Source organism: Melanostigma gelatinosum (genome assembly GCF_949748355.1).
Source record: "Melanostigma gelatinosum genome assembly, chromosome: 8".
NCBI classification, from domain to species: domain Eukaryota; kingdom Metazoa; phylum Chordata; class Actinopteri; order Perciformes; family Zoarcidae; genus Melanostigma; species Melanostigma gelatinosum.
The window spans coordinates 13,549,122-13,566,989 of record NC_136641.1 but is presented as its reverse complement, the minus strand read 5'-3'; the positions used below and the strand labels follow the sequence as shown (position 1 = coordinate 13,566,989).

The window sequence follows — 17,868 nt, the reverse complement described above, 5'->3', positions numbered from 1 at the left end:
TTATTTTTTTCTTCCAGATGGTTCTGGCTGAGTGTTTATGGTAGGACGAACACAGTCCGCTGTGTAGACTTTCACTGCAGCGTCACGACAAGCTAACCGTGGGCTGTTGAGTTTAACAGCCCATTTATAGATGGCCATAATGCCCTCCCCATCTGAGGGTGAATAACTCTTTTATAGGCTCCCATCATTTGCTCTTTTCATATCTTACGGCATTCTTCACCTTCTTCCACATTATTTCCCTCCGACTTCTCTGTTCTTCCTCTCCTCTACTGTCTGGCCCTTGTGATGAATCTTGTGCCTCAAGGCATTGTGGGGTGGTGGTGGTGGTGGGGGCTGATTTTGGCCCATTACTGATGGTTGCCCAGCACGTGGGCTTGTCCGTATCGGTTCACACACCAGCTAGAAAGGACAGTGGGGGGGAAACAATGACTCCCGCCTCCCTCCCACCATCTCCTCCCTTCACCCTCTCTTCTCCAGGTGAAATGGAATGATTTAATGTGCTGCCCTGTCGGATTGGGTAATGGAGTTGGCGGATGGGTGTGAGAGGCCTCTCGTCCTCGCCTTCCCTGCAGAGCCAAGATACACACACTTACTCTAAACGCACAGCCCGTTTCTTCATCGCGTGTGCCGCAGTGGAACCTGTGCTTACACTCCTCCAGCTGCAGACTTGTGACGGGACCTGTAGGGGACTGATGGAGCTCGCTGTTAACAGATGGCTGACTGTCTCATGTAGCAGTTTTTGGCTCAAAACGCCATCTCCAAAGATGCCTCCCTGGATCGTTAGGGTTTTATGGATGGGGCTTGAGACATCGTGTGAGTGATAATGAGACATGTTATTTATTTGTCAAAGCACTGCTTTAGCTTTATCTGAAGCTGCTAATTCAGTGTTTCATGCAGGTTCATTTAAGACTTTCTGTTTATCAGATCACACAACTGAAATAAAGTCACTTTGAGTCTGTCTAAGAGGTTATATTGCAGCGCAATACAAACACTAATTCAAACAGTGAAAGGGAGAATATTGATTACTACTATTGATCACCATCACGCTGTCCTTGCTCTCACCCCTCGTCTTTGTTTGGGCCGTTAACATTTTACATGCTGTAGAACCCTTTTTATCAACAGTCACATCCAGTCCACCTCAGCATTAAGCCTAAATGCAGAGGTCTTGCTTCTTTACAGAGTCGATACGACAGCCCTGCTCTTGCATGGACGGCTGTTTTGGGACTCCTGCTTAACTCGGGGACACAGCAGCAACTGGCCAGGATTAGGTGCAAACTGTTTGCTGCACGCTAAAATGATATTTAAATGCCAAATGGCAGTGAGGCTGTGAGCCCTCGTTAGCTCATCGGCAAGGACTCCTCATCCAAAAGCTTTCGCACTCCAGCTATTGTCAGCAGAGGTGCTGCCTTCTGGTAAACAGGAGAGGGTAGGTATTTAACTAATTAACTTACTTAACACTAAGTGTGTGCATATGAGGCGGCAGCTCCTGCTGCTAGCACGTTTTTAGCCAAGCTCAGCTTTTGTTGAGGAAATAGCCATGAAGCTATTCACTCACCTAGCTCTCTGGAAAAGCCTTGTGTCTATGTAGCACTGACACCCACTCTATGCTGTTTCATATCACCGCTCTGTCTTTAGTGCAGCTTTTAGCTGCTAGTCTGGTGCTTGTGGACACCGCAGGCCCTTATAAGGAGTGTGTGTCAGCGCTGTGTGGTTCTGCACAGAATCACAAGGTGTCTGGAGCACACCTGTCAAGCCTTACCACAGCCACCTTTAACACCGGCCTGACAAAAACCACCCGAGCACAGCCGGGCTGTATGCCAGCCTGCTGATGTGCTATGCTAACATGCTATAACACAAATATTTATGATGGTAATATGTCATGCTAAGCTCGCAGTCATTGGTTGCCTTGAATGAAAAGAAGCAGTGTTTTCACAGGGCTGGTGCAGCGGCCGCTGAGCTTTATAGCCTTTAAAGTAAAGCAAGGCTACACATCCACACACCCCGACCACAGACTCTAGTGTGTGTGTGTGTAGAGCGTGTTTAATCACTGCTAGCTGGTGGGCTCAGGGGGAGAGGTGGAATCAATGCAGTGGGCTATGAAGAGAGGAGAGAGAAAGGGGGGGGGGGGGAGGCTGATCAATATCATAGCAGCAGGGTGGGGTAATATCCACTTCATGCAATGTGTAACAAACAGAGAGGATTGTGGGAACAGAACAGAAATAAGAGAGAAGAAGAGAGGGAGGGGCAGCGGTAAAAAGATGCAAATCTCTGTGGCGCCGGTAAACAAGAGGCTTTGTGTCAATCACCAGATGAAGTGGCACATTTAGCATTCCCCTCTCCCCCTCAACCATTCCAACACTGCTGGGGATTGTTTGCTCGGCAGCCGCCCACTCATTGGTCCAGGTCCGCCGACGGTGGGCGGGGCTGCACGGTTGATAATGTATGGGCTGCCATGGCAATGATACCCGCCTTTTAAGAGAGTCATCAATAACCCCGCCCTGTTGTATTCCACAGGCTGTTAGTCAATGTCAGCTGGATCATTCCATCATCAGCCTATCATATCGCTCTCCACACACAATCTATTACAAGTATCCACTCTGTTACAAAGGGGCCAGCTGTAAGAACACCTAATCACCATCCACCCAAGGACAGGTGGATGTCAATCACGCTGCCACAGAGGAGGAACGGCGAGAATCGGGCGGCAGAAACTCACACGCAAGCCACCGCGCGTAGAGCTCTCTCTTTGTGCTTTGTCGTGTGAACGGTACCAAATCTCACGCGGATGCAGATTGCATGGTATGGTGAACCGTGTCTCCTTTCTGCTTGATTTAACCTCAAAGCAGCGACCGGGCTGAGCCGTGCAGGCTTTGCGTTGCCGTTTAGAGCTGGAGAGACAGGATGTGATGGCAGACAACTGAACTGTGCACTGTAAACGAACACTTCCTCTGTGGTCGCTAGGAAGTCCCCGCCAAACCATACCGTCACACTGGGATGCACAGATCGTGTGTGTGTGTGTGTGGGGGGGGTGCATTCCTTGGATTTCCTCTGTGGCTTTCTGAATGTGTTTGTGCATTTATTCCACTGTTGCTGTGTGTAGTATCTTGTCCTGAACACGCACATTATAACGAATTACATTGACCCGGTCTCTTATCTAACACACCGTACAGACATTTTTAAAGACAGAGGTAGAGGTGTGTGTGTGTGTGTGTGTGTGAGAGAGAGAGAGAGAGAGTGAGTGACCTTTCAGTAGTGGCGGCAGGGTGCAAGTGAAGCAAAAGGTGACTTGCAGAGAAGAAAGCACTGTTTTCAGACACAGCAGTGACCTCGCTGTCTTTTCTTTCTCTTTTTTGTCTTTCCTTCCTTCTCTCACTCACTGCGGGTAAACAGTCATCCCCCTCTCCTCCCTGACAGAGTGAGCTGAGGCAAGTAATTCCCTCGTCAACAGCAAAATCCTTTACCTCCCCTGCCCAGCCCTGGATGCTGCTGCACAAAGCAAATGCAGTCTGAGCTTGCTCATGTGTGTGTGTGTGCATGTTCAAAGTATGCCTTTTGATTTACAGGCACACACACAGATAAATGGGTGGAGAAGGCTTTGATGGGCCTCAGTTGCAGAGAGTGGAGATGTTGTTGTTGTCGCTCTCTCTCTCTCTCTCCCTCTCTGCGCTGTAACTGTATCTGTGTGTGTGTGTGTGTGTGTGTGTGTGAGTGAGTGTCTCAACGTTGACCAATGTGCAACCGGGTGTGCATGGTGTTTCCTTCTTTTTTCTGCCTTACCACATTTAATAATGTTTACCTCCCCAAACCATTTATCTTGCTGTTACACCATTTCTAGTTTCAGAACTTTAATCAGTTATATTTAATTAAAACACAATGGTTTGCTTCCATTGCTGTCGTTTTGTAATTCCGATGATTGACTTAGTTTATGTTTCTTTGCCTCATGAGCTCATCCTTTTATACCATACACCCGCTTGACAGTTGAAGCTAAACAAAAGGCAAAGCGTCCCTTGATCTAGTGGTGAGTTAATTGCGTAGGAGGATCAATCAATGCTACTATCACAGAGACGTGAACAATTCAACCGTAACCATCAATTTTGAAAATGCCTCTGGCCGTGCTAACTGAAACCAGATTTGGTTTGTACTTTTGTCACGATTGAATTAAAGAAGCAACATGTTCGGAAAAAATGCTGTTTCACAGGGACTTTAATTTCAGGTCAGATGAAGCACATTTCAAATGAAACTCAATATGGCGGCTGTTATAACCGGTCTAGACTGGGAGTCATGCAGTACAACTCCTTCTAGCAGTGGGCCAGCCTTGTTATTGCAGCTGTGTTGTCTACAATACATCTCTTGTTGCGGCACAGCAGGAGGCTGCTTAAAGCTTCTGGCCCGTGTGTGTGTGTGTGTGTGTGTGTGTGTGCACACGTAATCACATTCTTCCTCAGCATTCAAACTGCAGTTGCTGTGAGTGATTTTGTGAGCTGTAACTGTATTTGGTGAGAGGCCTGTAACTTAAAATCTTTTGTTTACCACACACACGCGTCTGATAGCCGACCGCATTTGCATCCGCACTGATATATCGTCACACACATTGGTAGGTCATTTGCATGTGATTATTTGCATATTGTACAAAGCAAGCGTGCCATGACAGACCACCCACTGCTTAGCTAGTGCGGCATCTGGCTGATACACAGCTTTACATGATGTATTACTGATAGGGCCGGTGTCAGCGCGAGGCAAGGTCACCTTCAGACGCAGAGATAGAGAGGAGAGAGTGGAGAGATGGAGATCTTCAGAAGCATATAATTCAATCAGTGGTTGAGCTCACGGTGGGACCGGCCCTTCATGGCCATTTTGCAATGTTGTCTGTCCGGTTTCACGCGCAGCGTTAGGATCTGTCTTTGCATGCTTGCCCTCCTCCTCGCTTCCTATTTGCCTCCATCTCCGACTGTGTGTCGCCACTCCTGTCTCTCCTGTGGTGTGGGTGTGTGTGTGTGTGTTTGTTTCTCTTCTTACAAAGAAACGGTTGCATGTATGTGTGTGTGTATGTATGCGGAAATGAGCTTTGGCGCGTGTGTTAGAAGGATCATAAATATTCCTATTAGCTGTGTGTCGATGTGTGCTGACCATACAGAGCAACACACACACAGAAGAAGCCTCTAGATTTCTCTGTATCTATGTCACTCTCTCACACACACACACTCCCCATAGACACTCTTCTCATGGCCTGACAGCTGCTCTTCCATGGAGAAGACCTCCAAAGCATTCTCAAAAACACACACACACACACATAGATACACATTCTGTTCTATCATCCCTCTCAAAGCACACACCCCCTCAGTGTTTGAAGTGGCACACATCCTAACACACAACACCTTTCTGACTCCCCGGTGAGTCGTTGACTGGGTTGTACTCCACGCACACAACTTGTCCACCCTTCACACACATATCATGAATCGTATTTGCTTCGCACACGTATTACTACTCCATTAACCTACACGTAAGCCTGAAAATTAAGTGTGTGTGTGTGTGTGTGTTAGGGCTGGGCGATAAATCGATTTAATCGATTAATTCGAATGTGTGCTTTAAGGCGATGTGTTTTATTGAAAATCGAGAAAATCGCCCCCACCCCTCCCCCCCGTTGGGTTCCCGTAGTAGAGTGCGTGCGCATTGTTTACAAACGAAAACAATGGCGGCCAGCAGTGAAGCTCTCGTTCTTAAGAGAGGGAAGAATGTGTCTTCGGTGGTCTGGAAATGGTTCGGGTTCGTGTCATCTGACACAGAACAAACAGCACCACGATGTAAGGTCTGTCTAAAAGCTATTGCTACAAAATCAAGCAGCACAACAAATTTAATGCAGCACCTCAAACAGAGGCATGCTGCCGAGTGGGAGAAGTGTTGTTGCCCTGAGGAGGGAGCAGGACCGCGGGAGCACAAGCGACGCCGCCGCCACCTCACAACAACAACCCAGCATTTTGGAGACATTCACCAACTGTACTCCGCATGAGAAGAAGAGTGCCCGGTGGAAAGCCATCACGGATGCAGTCGCGATGTATATCGCAAAAGATATGGTGCCCATATACACCGTGGAAAAGCCGGGGTTTATTCACCTTCTCAAAGCTTTGGACCCCAGATACGTGCTACCAAGCCGTAAACATTTTTCTGACGTTGCCTTGCCTCGGCTGTACAATAGTACACGCCAAAGGATCTCTGCGGAGCTGGAGGGGATGTCATTCTACTCCGCAACAACTGACCTGTGGTCCAGCAGGTTGACCCAGACACCGATCCACTTGACTGGTGGAAGCGTCACCAACTTAACTTTCCAAGGCTAAGTACTTTAGCAAAGAAATACCTCTCTGTGCCAGCTACTGAGAGGCTTTTCAGTGTGTGGGGGGGCATTGTTACATGCCACCGTGCATGCCTGAAGCCAGAGGTAGTAGATAAGGCTTGTCTTCCTGGCAAAAAATATTTAGAAAAAACATGCACTACTGTTTAATACTGTTGGTTATGTTGTGAATGCACTTGATTTTGTTTACATGCACTTATTTACTGTGCAAAATATGTTATGTTGATGTTAGATCAGATGTTGCACTTTTGAAAATGTGAATGTTAAAGGGTCGCATACATTTTATTTCATGCTGTGTTTGTATCAGTGTATTCAGTTAGAAAAGCTTACTGTAAAAAGTTACATTTGCACAGTTGTTTACAATGGAAGGCTACTATTTAATGCCATTTAATGTTATGTTTAATTTAATTTTATATTTAAATGATTCAGGGAAACAAAAGAGTGACCAAATACTTTTTGTATACTACAGGCACCTTTCTACAATGTTCAGGTTTTGTTTGCACTTTATTTTTATCAACCTACTTGGGAAAATCATCACAAAATAAAATAAAAAATTGTTTTCAACAGCTTCTGTCATCTGCAAAAATTTTGGGGTGAAAAAATCGATTTAAATCGTGAATCGGATTTTTTGTAAAAAAATCGGAGATTTTTTTTTTAGGCCATATCGCCCAGCCCTAGTGTGTGTGTGTGTGTGTGTGTGTGTGTGTGTGTGTGTGTGTGTGTGTGTGTGTGTGTGTGTGTGTGTGTGTGTGTGTGTGTGTGTGTGTGTGTGTGTGTGTGTGTGCGCTGATTAGCATTGGCTGAGGCAAGCCTTCTCATTTCCTGTCTTCCATTAAAGTGCTCAATCAGCCCACAACTCCTTCTCTGCCATGTCCTGCTCAGGAGGCTGCTGCTGGTAGTCTCATACACTCACACACACACACTCATATACACACAAGCAGAGTCTGGATAAGCTTGCTGGGCAGACGTCCAATGTGACACACACACACACACACAGCTTAATATTCATATCCTTTCTGCACAACCCTGTCAGTGAGCAGTCTCCCCTCTCTTCCTACACAGCAGTCGTCCAGTCAGTATTACTAAGATGTCTCATTAGGTCTCCAGGCTATGCTAACAAGGCAGAGCTAACACAATGGATCACAGGCAAACAGCCTCCCAAACAAAACACCAGGCTGTTGAAACACTGCGCAACACAAATGAAGCCTGTGTCGTCCAAAAACACCAGTATTCCTCAGTCTTCTCACGTGTGTGTGTGTGTGTGTGTGTTTGTCTAACTCTGAGTCCTGACTCATGGGTATTACCTTGAGACCAGACAAGTATCTGCTCTCAAGAGAACATCCCACCCACACACAGAGGAAGCCAGGTATCAAAGCGAGATGGCTTTGAAGCAGCTAAATGAAAGACTGAAGGCAGAAATGACAATGTTTTCTGGCAGGCTATAACTGTACGTCTGGCTGAGAGGGAGGGCTTGGGAAATAAAATCGGTATTATGATCTGAACACCCAGATATGAGCTCTTCTAACAGCCTCCATCTGTCCTCGCACAGCCTATGTTTGAAGTCTCACTTGGATCTGCATTCTAGTCTATACCCGGCTAGTGTTCTCAAAACAAGAGGAAAAAAAAAAAAAATGAAGTGCCTGTTTATTTGTGTGTAGCTTAAATCACTGAACACAAGTTGTCAGGTCCCTGGTGCTCCGTGCCTGTGGTCTGCAGATAATGATCATCATTAGTGGATGTTTTTTTTTCTCCTTTTGCCTTTCATGGTGCTGCTCTCTGTACCATCCCTGGAATCGTCTTACATTTCTTGGCTGGAACCGGCGTGCAGCAGATGAGCGTCGGAGGCAAAGACAAATATTTAAGTTGGACACAGCCGGCTGTTTTATGGAGCGTGCAGCGGAGGCTGGCGTTCTCGATTCCCAGCAGCGCAACGTGGTCGACATCATGCATTTCTCTTAATATTTCTGCCATTAATTTACTCGCTCCCACTGGGACCCGATTTGAAAGAAAGCAGAGATGAAGCGAAGACTTGTGCAATCAGCCCCTGCTTGTTATCAGCATGGGGGTGAAACACAGTTGAGGATGAGCGAGACCTCAGACGCAGCAGTCATGTGCGGTGCTTGTGACTCTCCAGTGTGTAGAGTGTGCCTGTGGTTGTCAGTGTGATCCACCAGTAGTGGCCCTCAGCCCTCGGGTCTTGATTGGTATCATCTGTGAGTTCCGCGTGACTCGACCCTTCTCCTCTTTCTTCTCCTCCTCTGCACCATCCCTCATTATTTTGCCTGGATGACAGGAGGACCCGTTAACATCACTCAGAAGTGTCGCTGTGTGTCGACAATCTGCACAACGACACGACTAGCGAGTCCGTCGTAAAGGGGTTTATGCATGTGTGTTCGATTCCTTAAAGGAGGGGGGGTGATTAAATTTAAGGCAGGCGTGGGCGCTCATGTTCAAAGGCACACACACACACACACACACACACACACAAAGAGCAACAAGAGCAAATCTGCCCACTTTGAAACGGCTAATGCTCATCCAATCCAATATGGACCCGGGCTGACAGATGGGCCCAGTGTGTTCAAAGCAGAGGGCGCTGATTTAATATCCAAAGAGGTCAAGCCAAAGAGAGGCAGAGAGAGAGAGAGACACCCCTGTGTAGGCACGGCACAAAGGTCTTGCCAGCAGCACCACCACTGCAGCTGGGACTCACCTCGCCTCCTCCCTCTGCCTCCCACACCCTCTCTCCATTCGTTCTTGTTGCCAGGCGGGGAGGCAGGCTGTGTGCAGTTCCTCCTCACAAACATTGTAATCAGCATTTGTTGACTGTTATTGTATGGGCCTTGGAGACGGAGGCTTGAGGGGCAGGTTACCCTTCCTTTTTCCTCCATGTAGCCAAGTGCTCACTGTGAAGCCCATAAGGAGGGGAGGATTGCAGAGTGGAATCCTGCTGCTGGCGCTGACAGCCTGATTTAGAGGCGCTTTTTCTTACCTCTGACACAGAGTCCCAGTCTGCACCGCTTTACTGCAAGGTTGGGAGAAGAATAGTGGTGCTTATCCTGAAAGCCTGTTATTTGTGTGTGAGAGAGAGAGAGAGAGAGAGTGCATTGGCTTGTATGCATGTGTTTGCTCTCGCACCATGCTGGCATTTCTTTTTAACATCCTCCTTTGTCAGTCACTGAGATGTTGTGCATTGCTTTAGCACAGCAGATCTCTTGTACCTCGCCAGCTTACGGTCACACACACACACACACACACACACACACACACACACACACACACACACACACACACACACACACACACACACACACACACACACACATGCAGTTTTTGAGTATGTGAGTGTTCTGTCGTCCAGATGGAAGTGCTTATTGAGTGCTGGTGTGCTGGCAGAAATCTCTGTCTGAGCGAGAGCAGGAGAAAATAAGGGAGAGAAAGGAGGAAAATGAGGAAGAGGGAAAGCCGAGTGGAAAAGCCTTCCAATCAGATCCATCATCTTTGTGTGTGTGTGTGTGTTTATGCGAGTGCGTGTGATCTTCCCAGCCAGCCCTTCCTGCCTCCCTCTCGCTAATCTTATCATGTCGGAGCAGCAGATTAGTCCTCCCAGATCCCCATCTCTGCCTCCAAATGCCACAATCAGCCTTTTGTTCTTTGGCTGTGCTTACTCTCTCTCTCTCTCCTCTTGCGGCTGGCGAGGTGAACCCTCCCACAATCCGCCCTCTGTGCCACTTTTGAGGCCCCGCCTGTCAATGTCACACCACTACCAGCCGCGATCCACTGTGCTTGAGCCTCCCCTGGCCCTGGGGCGTTAGCTAACTGAGCCGTTAGCTCAGCCAGCCTGCTAGCCTAGCTGAACTGCTTGACATTCCTTGCTAACACTGAGCTGCTGCTGCTGCTCTTGTCTGTTTGACCTCCTCCCTCCCTCCCTCCCTCCCTGCTGTCTCCTTTGTCTGTGTGTTTGGGATCTGTCTTTCCTTCCTTACTTCTGGCTGCCACCTCCTGAAGGAAGTCATAGATCCTGGCTGCTGATGTCACCATTGAGGGGGGGGGGGGCTCTAACAGGGTCTGCGGAGGAAGAAGAGAGTGTTTGAAAAGCAGGGAAAATAAACAGAGGTTTCCTGTTAACGAGGTGCACTGGGGGCCTGTCGTGTGGGTGCGGGAGGGTCTGGTTTTGTTTGAAAGCAAAGCTCTAGTGTTACAGTTTGGGGAGGAGGACCAATGGGGTATTAGGTTTGAGGGTTACAGGTTGTAACAACGTTCTCTCGGTTTTGTCGCAGCTCGCCTCGGCTGCAAGGCGGCGACCACATTGCAAAGGCCACAGCGAGCAGATGTGGGAGAAAGTCCGGCGCTGTGCACTCTCCCCAACATTGAATCGTATTGGTGTTGTCGTTGGGTTTTGAAATGAAAAGCACTGTATTGATTTCACACTCTCTTAGCTGAGAACATGGAATTAATCCCGCACTCAGTCCATCGTTTACGTGTACGCCTAACAGAGCCGGGTTCCTTTTCACATTTAAAGCCTGTTGTGGTTAAAAGGAAAGTCTGCCCTCTGTATTTCCTTCATTCCCCAGGTCTTTGTAGTGGTGTGGTCGTACACAGGGGCCCCAGCGCCAGAGTTGACTGCACACACATGCAGCCACACAAAGAAAGCTGCACAGCCATTATGGATCCAAGGGGCCAGCCACCTTTAGCTAGTCGGAGGGAGAATTAACCGACTCACACAATGCCTGGCTTGTCCGGGCTGCTTTAAGAACAGTGATGAATGCACTGGGTTGTTTTTTATTTGTATTAGCAGTGATATAGTTCGGATTCATTCTACAATGATCACAATAATCTGTATTTATAAACAAGATAAAACAAACAAGGTCATTAGGTTTACAAACAAACTGATGATAAAAACCATGATAGTGTCGACAAAAGATGTACATAGGAAAAGAAACCAGCTCATCAAGTAGCATGAGTCAAAGCATGACTGGACAACCTTTGTGGTGTGCTGCTCACAACCTAAATAACTGTCAAACCAGACACCAAGAAAGAAATATACTTTAAATTCTTACAATATTTCCCAGTATATAACCGTTTGAGTGCCCTCCTATAATCCCGCCCCTTGTCTGATGAGTGTACCCAAGAATGCCACAGGCCAGGCTGAGCCGCTGCAGGGAGGAGGGGTGCCATTGTGCTCAGCCCCAAAGCATGACTCTCAGATTTATATCTCCTCAGTCAATAAAGGGGTGGCCTTGTACCCTGGGAGGTTTCAGTGAAGCAGGAGGATAGTTGTAATTTTAAGTCTGAGGAAATGAGAAGGTCTTGCTCCTCCTACCTTAATCCAACCTTTTCTCTCTCCTCAGCCCCCCATGTCTCCTTTGCTCTGCTTCCTTGCACGATATATTTTTTTCCTCCTCTTGTTTAATTTCTTTCCCTCAGTAATGGGTTAGTAAGTCTTTTGGCCTCTCCGCGGTGAGCAACATTCCCAGGGTTTAGGGCCCAGGAGGAGGAGGGAGGGCAGGGCCATGTTTAGCCTCTGGCAGGACAGACAAAGATGGCCGACATTGTGCGGGGCTGGGCTCTCTACAGGCAGCGTGGAATGTCTCTAATCAATTCAGCATTGTGGTCCCTCTTATATGTTCTCTCTGATATTTTCTATGGCAGGAGGAAAAAACAATAGAAAGACAATACAGCCAGGAGTTTGTATGGCGAGTCTGAGCAGTCCATCATTCCCCTTAATTTTCTCCTCGTGTTATCGGCTCATTTTCTTTCCACCCCGTGTGTTTATAGAATTGTGATAATTGAAAGCTATGCTTCATTCCCACTACGTGCTCCATATGTTGCACTCTCCGTCTCTCTCCACCTCCCTCCCCCTTTTGCCTGAAGAGGGCTTAACGCCGCTGTGAGCTTCTAAACAGCAATCTGCTCGTGAGAGCGACGGCTACTTTGTAGCGACGAGGATACTGATGACAGCCGAAGTAACGTTCGCTCGGTGCTTTGGCTCGTTCGGTTGCTTTAAAATAATGCGGGCTCATGAATTAAGGTGTAAAACCTGTGTGTGTGTGGGTCTGCGTCTCTGCCTGCTTGTGCGTTTCTGTTTAGCATCAGACCCTATGTTCCAGATCTCATGAAATCCCTTTGATTTCTGGGTCTTACAGGCAGAAAATGAAATGTTCAGGCAGCATTCACAGTCTCCTTAAAGTATTTATTATGTATAAGCAGCGGATAACTACTCCTTCTGATGTGGCAGGCAGTCTGTTCGTCTAGAAGGCAACAGTGGCTGAACACTGGATAGACAAGAGGTTGGGATGGATGGGCTAACTGCCACTAGGAGGGGGGGGGGGGGGGGGCATGACGTCATTGCACACATTTCTTCACCCATGGTGTGTCTAGTTCTATGTGCTCGGGGGGGGGGGGGTGGCTCTCTGTTGAATCACAAGCAAAGTGTGTGCTTGTGTGATGTTCGCGTACACTCGTGTACAATCGTTCAGAGCAGTAAATGCAGCTGACTGACTGCGTGCCAGCTGCTGTTTAACACGTCCAGGCTCACTTACTCAGTCATTCCTCCTCCCGGCTCAAGGTTGGAGAAAGGGAGGAACGAGGGGAAAAAACGGAGGTGGAGGGTTGGAATGAGAAAGATGGAAGAGGAGGGAGGAATGGAGAGAGTGGGAAAAGCAGAGGTGGGCTTGAGGGTTTAGGGAGGTGATGATTTGCTTGGCTGCGTGTGCTCAGCCTCCTCCCCAGTGACACAAGCGAACAATGTACTCTAAAGGCTTTAAATATCTTTACTCTGACCTCATGTTCCTGCACACACACACACACACAGATACAGTTAAAAGCCTGGAAAGAGCGGAAGTTAAACTGTCTGTCTTAGATTACCGGAGACACCCCCCCCCTCCCCCTCCATTTTTCCCCCCATATGCTCATTTCTCCTTTACTCCCGCGGGTGGTGTCAGTGGTGGTGCAGGTGTCTCAGTCGGTTAGTGCAGTGCAGCGTAGCAGAGTCCCTTAATAAGAATGGCTGGCACAGAATGGCCCAGCACCCAGCCCAGCAGTCTCTCTAATGTTCTTTCAAACCACTGTGACGGTCAGTTGGGCTCATGTGAAGGCGCAATAAATATTTTCTAACATGAAATGAAAACACTAGTTTGCACTTTTCATCTCTCACCTCAGCGTTGGCCTCAGTTTCTGCCATTTTCTCCCCCTTCCCCCCCCTCTCTGTTTTTTTTATTGACTGGTCCTGGAAAAGCTCTCTTCTCACCTCAGTGCTGTCACCTGCTGGTCATCCGAGGGATTACAAACTTTTGCTGACTTGCACTTTATCAAAAGCCCAGTGGGTGGCAGCACTTAAAGATAATTAAGCCCAAAGCACAATAAAGGGATACAGTGCCTGTTTATGAGTAAACCTTAAAAGCCTTAATAGAATAGTATTTTTTTTGTCATGAAGTGATGAGAAGGCAGAGGATTGAACACTCATCCACCCACCCCCCCCCCCCCCCCCCCTCCTCATGATTCCTCTCTCTCCACACTTCCTCCACCAGCGGCCATCCCACTGTTTACTTTATCAAAGCTCTAAATGCTTCTGCAATCCCTTTTTAATTGACTCGGTCTCTCCGTGTGCGTTCTGGCATCAGCCTGCGTGAGTCATACACAGTGCACTTGCACGGCGTCGCTGTTTGCCAAGCGGCCAGTTTGTGACGTGGTAATCAAACAAAATGATGTCTGTTTATCTTACTGTGGGATCCGTTCTTTGTCTCCTGCTCACTCGCTCTGTGTGTCTCTCTGTGTTGCAGAGTAAACGGGACCATCTGCTGATGAATGTGAAATGGTACTACCGCCAGTCAGAGGTGCCCGACTCTGTCTACCAGCACCTGGTGCAGGATCGCAACAATGAGAACGGTGAGACTGCCTTTTGTTCACTGAAACACATCCACGCATGTGCATATATATACAGTACACGCACACACAGAAAGCCAATACACTTACTGGCTCTGTAACACAACACTCCTTCACCAACACACACCTGCCTCATCTCTCCAGAATGTCGGAGGGGGGGGGGGGGGTATAAGCGTTAGCTGTGAATTGCATTTCAAACAGAAACCAGAAGCCGATGTCCCAGGCGGCCGAGCCAATCCCGTGGCTCGGCGCTGTTCCCAGGGTAACACTCCTTCAAGCCAGACAGCAGCGCTGTCAAGTGTTAATAACCCGCAATGTCATGTGGCCTTTGAGCTCTCTCTCCACACCATCGGTGTGGGTGCACTCATCACACTCTGACACATACACATCTACAGGAACATAAGCACGGTCACTTGTTTAAGCAGCGGAATATCAAATCCTGATGACGAGAAGGAAACCTAACATTCAACATCGACTTGTTATAAATATAGATATGTAATCTGTTTATGAATAAGTAATAGGATTTTACAGAATAGCCCATGCTGAGCCACATAACACATATTGTTCTTTATTCATATTAAATTAAAATTCTTAAAATGTAATAATTTTATTATAAGATTTTTTTCTTAATTAATAAAGCCATCACATATTGTACATATAAATATCCTTAGTGAGCTTCTCCTCAACGAGTTTGGCTGATTGGTTAATTATTTTCTCAACCCTCCTTTGACTCTTGCGTATAAGTGTTGACTTGAAACGTGTTTGATGTTGTACTTTGCTGCAGGACAGGAAGCACTCAGTGGTGTTCTTGCTCTGACCCGTTTGTTAATGTGCAGCTTCATGTTGGTTTTGTATTTGGTTTGTTCCTCCTAAGAATGCTTCCATTCAAACTTAGTGAGAAATAAAATGTACTCACCACACACACACCTGTTGATGGATCCTGTTCGCAGTTAGCTGTTCTCATTAGCTCCCGTTCCCCTTATGGCTGAACTTTTCTCAGTGTTGCTCACAGATTACAGTCAACTCAACATACATGTGATATAATGTGTAAAACAGCTGTGTAACCAGAGAACAAACACACATGCAGTCACAGTTACAACGAGAGAAACGGGGCATTGTGCTTGTTTCCTCTTTCCTACAATGATCCACGTATCACTTGTGTCACAGGGAAGGCTTGATTTTAAGTTTGCATCATTGCAGCGCTGTGCTCCTATCTGCAGCAGGGACTCTGCATTGTTAGAATTTATGTCACAAGGTGTGTGGCACGCCACAGATCAGGTCACTGACGAGTGCCAGCCCCCCCTCCCAAAGGGTCATTTCACTGGAGAACTGAACATCAGGCCCTCTCCTCAGGGGACCACACTTTATTGAGTTATGTGGCATAATAGGACCTCTGCAGAAGCACTTTGTACTTACGCAGAACTGTGCTCATGATTTCCATTCGTGAGTTAAAATACTCAGAACGACTTCATCTCTGTTCCCTCTTCGTCATAGATGAATGAGTTGTCTTTAGTTGTATATTGTGTAGATATGTATTCAGTACCACTGTGGTTTTTCTTCCTCCAGACTCAGGCCGGGAGCTGGTCATCACAGACCCAGTGGTCAGAAGTCGAGAGCTCTTCATCTCCGACTATGTGGACACTTATCATGCTGCTGCTCTCAGGTAAACAATGACACACACACACACACTGGGAGCTTTATAATCCTATCAAACATGTCCGCCCCTAAATATCCAGGAACATTGCAACACTTGCAGCTATAGCACAGTACCTCCGTTACAGCTGCTATTTGTGGTGCTTTGTGGCGTTAACGGTAATCTCTGGCCATGAAAATTCCTTATTTACCTGAAGTTTTATTTGTGTTACATGGAAAACATATGGAAACTTGCTGTCAGGTTGTAGATCAGTTGAAGTAATCCATATTCTATTTCATGTAAATTATATTTTCCTGTCACCGGTTTAGTGCTGTCGTACAATGAATCCTGTAATCAAAGTTCGTATATATACTCAAACAGATTAATGACGAACACCATCTGTGTTTTAGTAGATGCAACACTGTTGGAAAAATACTTGCCTGCTGTGATCCACATTCAGGAGACAATGTATCCGAGCAGTGGCAACAAAAGAGTAATAGTCCTACATAACTGTTGGGTTTATAGCGGCTGTCCATGATGGAACATTGGATTGATTTCAAATGATGTAGCATGCTTTACTGCTGTGAGCAGGTGCTGTATAAATAGTCCAGGTGTGTTAAAATGCAAAGCCATAAATGAGAAACGTGTATCAACCTGTTTACATAAAAAAAGAAATCGCTCTTCATCAACTGCCACATACACACACCTGTCAGAACACGAGGCTCGAGAGTAAACCTGATGGCAGTCACTCTCTCCGTGCTTGATGTGGGCAGGAAGGAATACAGGCGTAATCCTTTTCTTGGTCTGAAATGAGTTACTCTGTCGTCATGCTGTGTTCCTGCCTCTGCATTCATTCCTGTCTGACCACCTCTCGCACTTCCCCTTTTCTGTAAGCAAAACCATCTGTGAGCCGCACAGCGGCGGGCAGTCAGAGCCGTGTCTCCCAGAAACCACAGATTTCAGGGCAAATTAGCTGCAACTTCTCCTGCACACAGCGGCGCTTTGATTCGACTTGTTTTCCAGGCTTTAGATAAACGGGAGGGAATTCCAGTGGGATGCTGTAATGCCGCAGCTCTCCGAAGACGTCCCTGCTTAGCTCCCTTTTAATCTGTTCAGAGGGGGGAAGATACCGTTTCTCTACGAGGCAGCCCAGCTCCATATGCCGGGGGTATCTGTTATTTAGAGAGAGCCCGACACCAGGGTGCTGGAAACAGGAAATGGTGTCAAGATGTGGTCAGAGACTCGGCCCTCTTGGCTAGTTGTTGGATTCCTGTCCAGATCTCTGCAGCGTCTGTCTCCCTCGCCGGCAGGACTGACATGTTCAGCTGGTGTTTATGGGTTCAGTAGCCAGAGCTTGATGCCTCACCGCAAAGTCAGCAGGCACTGACAGGCTGCTCTATACCTGCTGCTGTATTTGTCACCTCCGATAGACGAACACCCCCGGAGCTTCTAATTAGGCCCACGTCTGCTCCTTCTCGCCCATCATTTTGTCATGTAGTTTGTTTTTGTCTAATAAAGCCTGTCTTCTCTCTCACAGGGGGAAATGCAACATTTCCCATTTCTCCGACATTTTTGCTGCCAGGGAGTTCAAAGCCCGCATCGACTCCTTTTTCTATATCCTCGGATATAACCCCGAGACCAGGTGAGGAGCTTTCTGTCACGTCAACTCCACCGATACGTTCTCCTTAACAAATGCTGGGTCAAATCTCTGCAACTCTTATACAATTTTAGTTGAAATTGGGGTTTTTTTTGTCAACAAATTGTCAGAAAATGGCCATTACAATTTCTAAAGCCCAAGATGATGCCTTCAAATGTCCTTGTTTTTTTCCAATCAGCAAAACCAAAACCTGCAGATATTGAGTTACCATCACATAAGTCAAAGAAGAGCAGCTTCAGGTTTAACTGGGTAATATTTAGCTTTATTGAATTATTGGAATAATGACTCAAATTATTAATTTATTATCAAAATTGAAAAATCAAAGACAATATTCATGATCTGTCCATGTGACTT

At 47.1% G+C, this 17,868-nt stretch overlaps 1 protein-coding gene across 2 annotated transcripts in view; it reads left to right on the top strand.

Annotated features, from left to right (window-relative positions):
• The window catches only part of rerea (arginine-glutamic acid dipeptide (RE) repeats a), an 88,333-nt gene that overhangs the window by 37,582 nt on the left and 32,883 nt on the right, over nucleotides 1–17,868 (top strand). For both annotated transcript variants that reach the window (XM_079273830.1, XM_079273829.1), the window contains exons 4-6: nucleotides 14,122–14,227; nucleotides 15,791–15,887; nucleotides 17,395–17,499. In XM_079273830.1, the coding sequence (XP_079129956.1) occupies nucleotides 14,122–14,227; nucleotides 15,791–15,887; nucleotides 17,395–17,499 (308 nt within the window). The remainder of the gene's footprint in view (nucleotides 1–14,121; nucleotides 14,228–15,790; nucleotides 15,888–17,394; nucleotides 17,500–17,868) is intronic.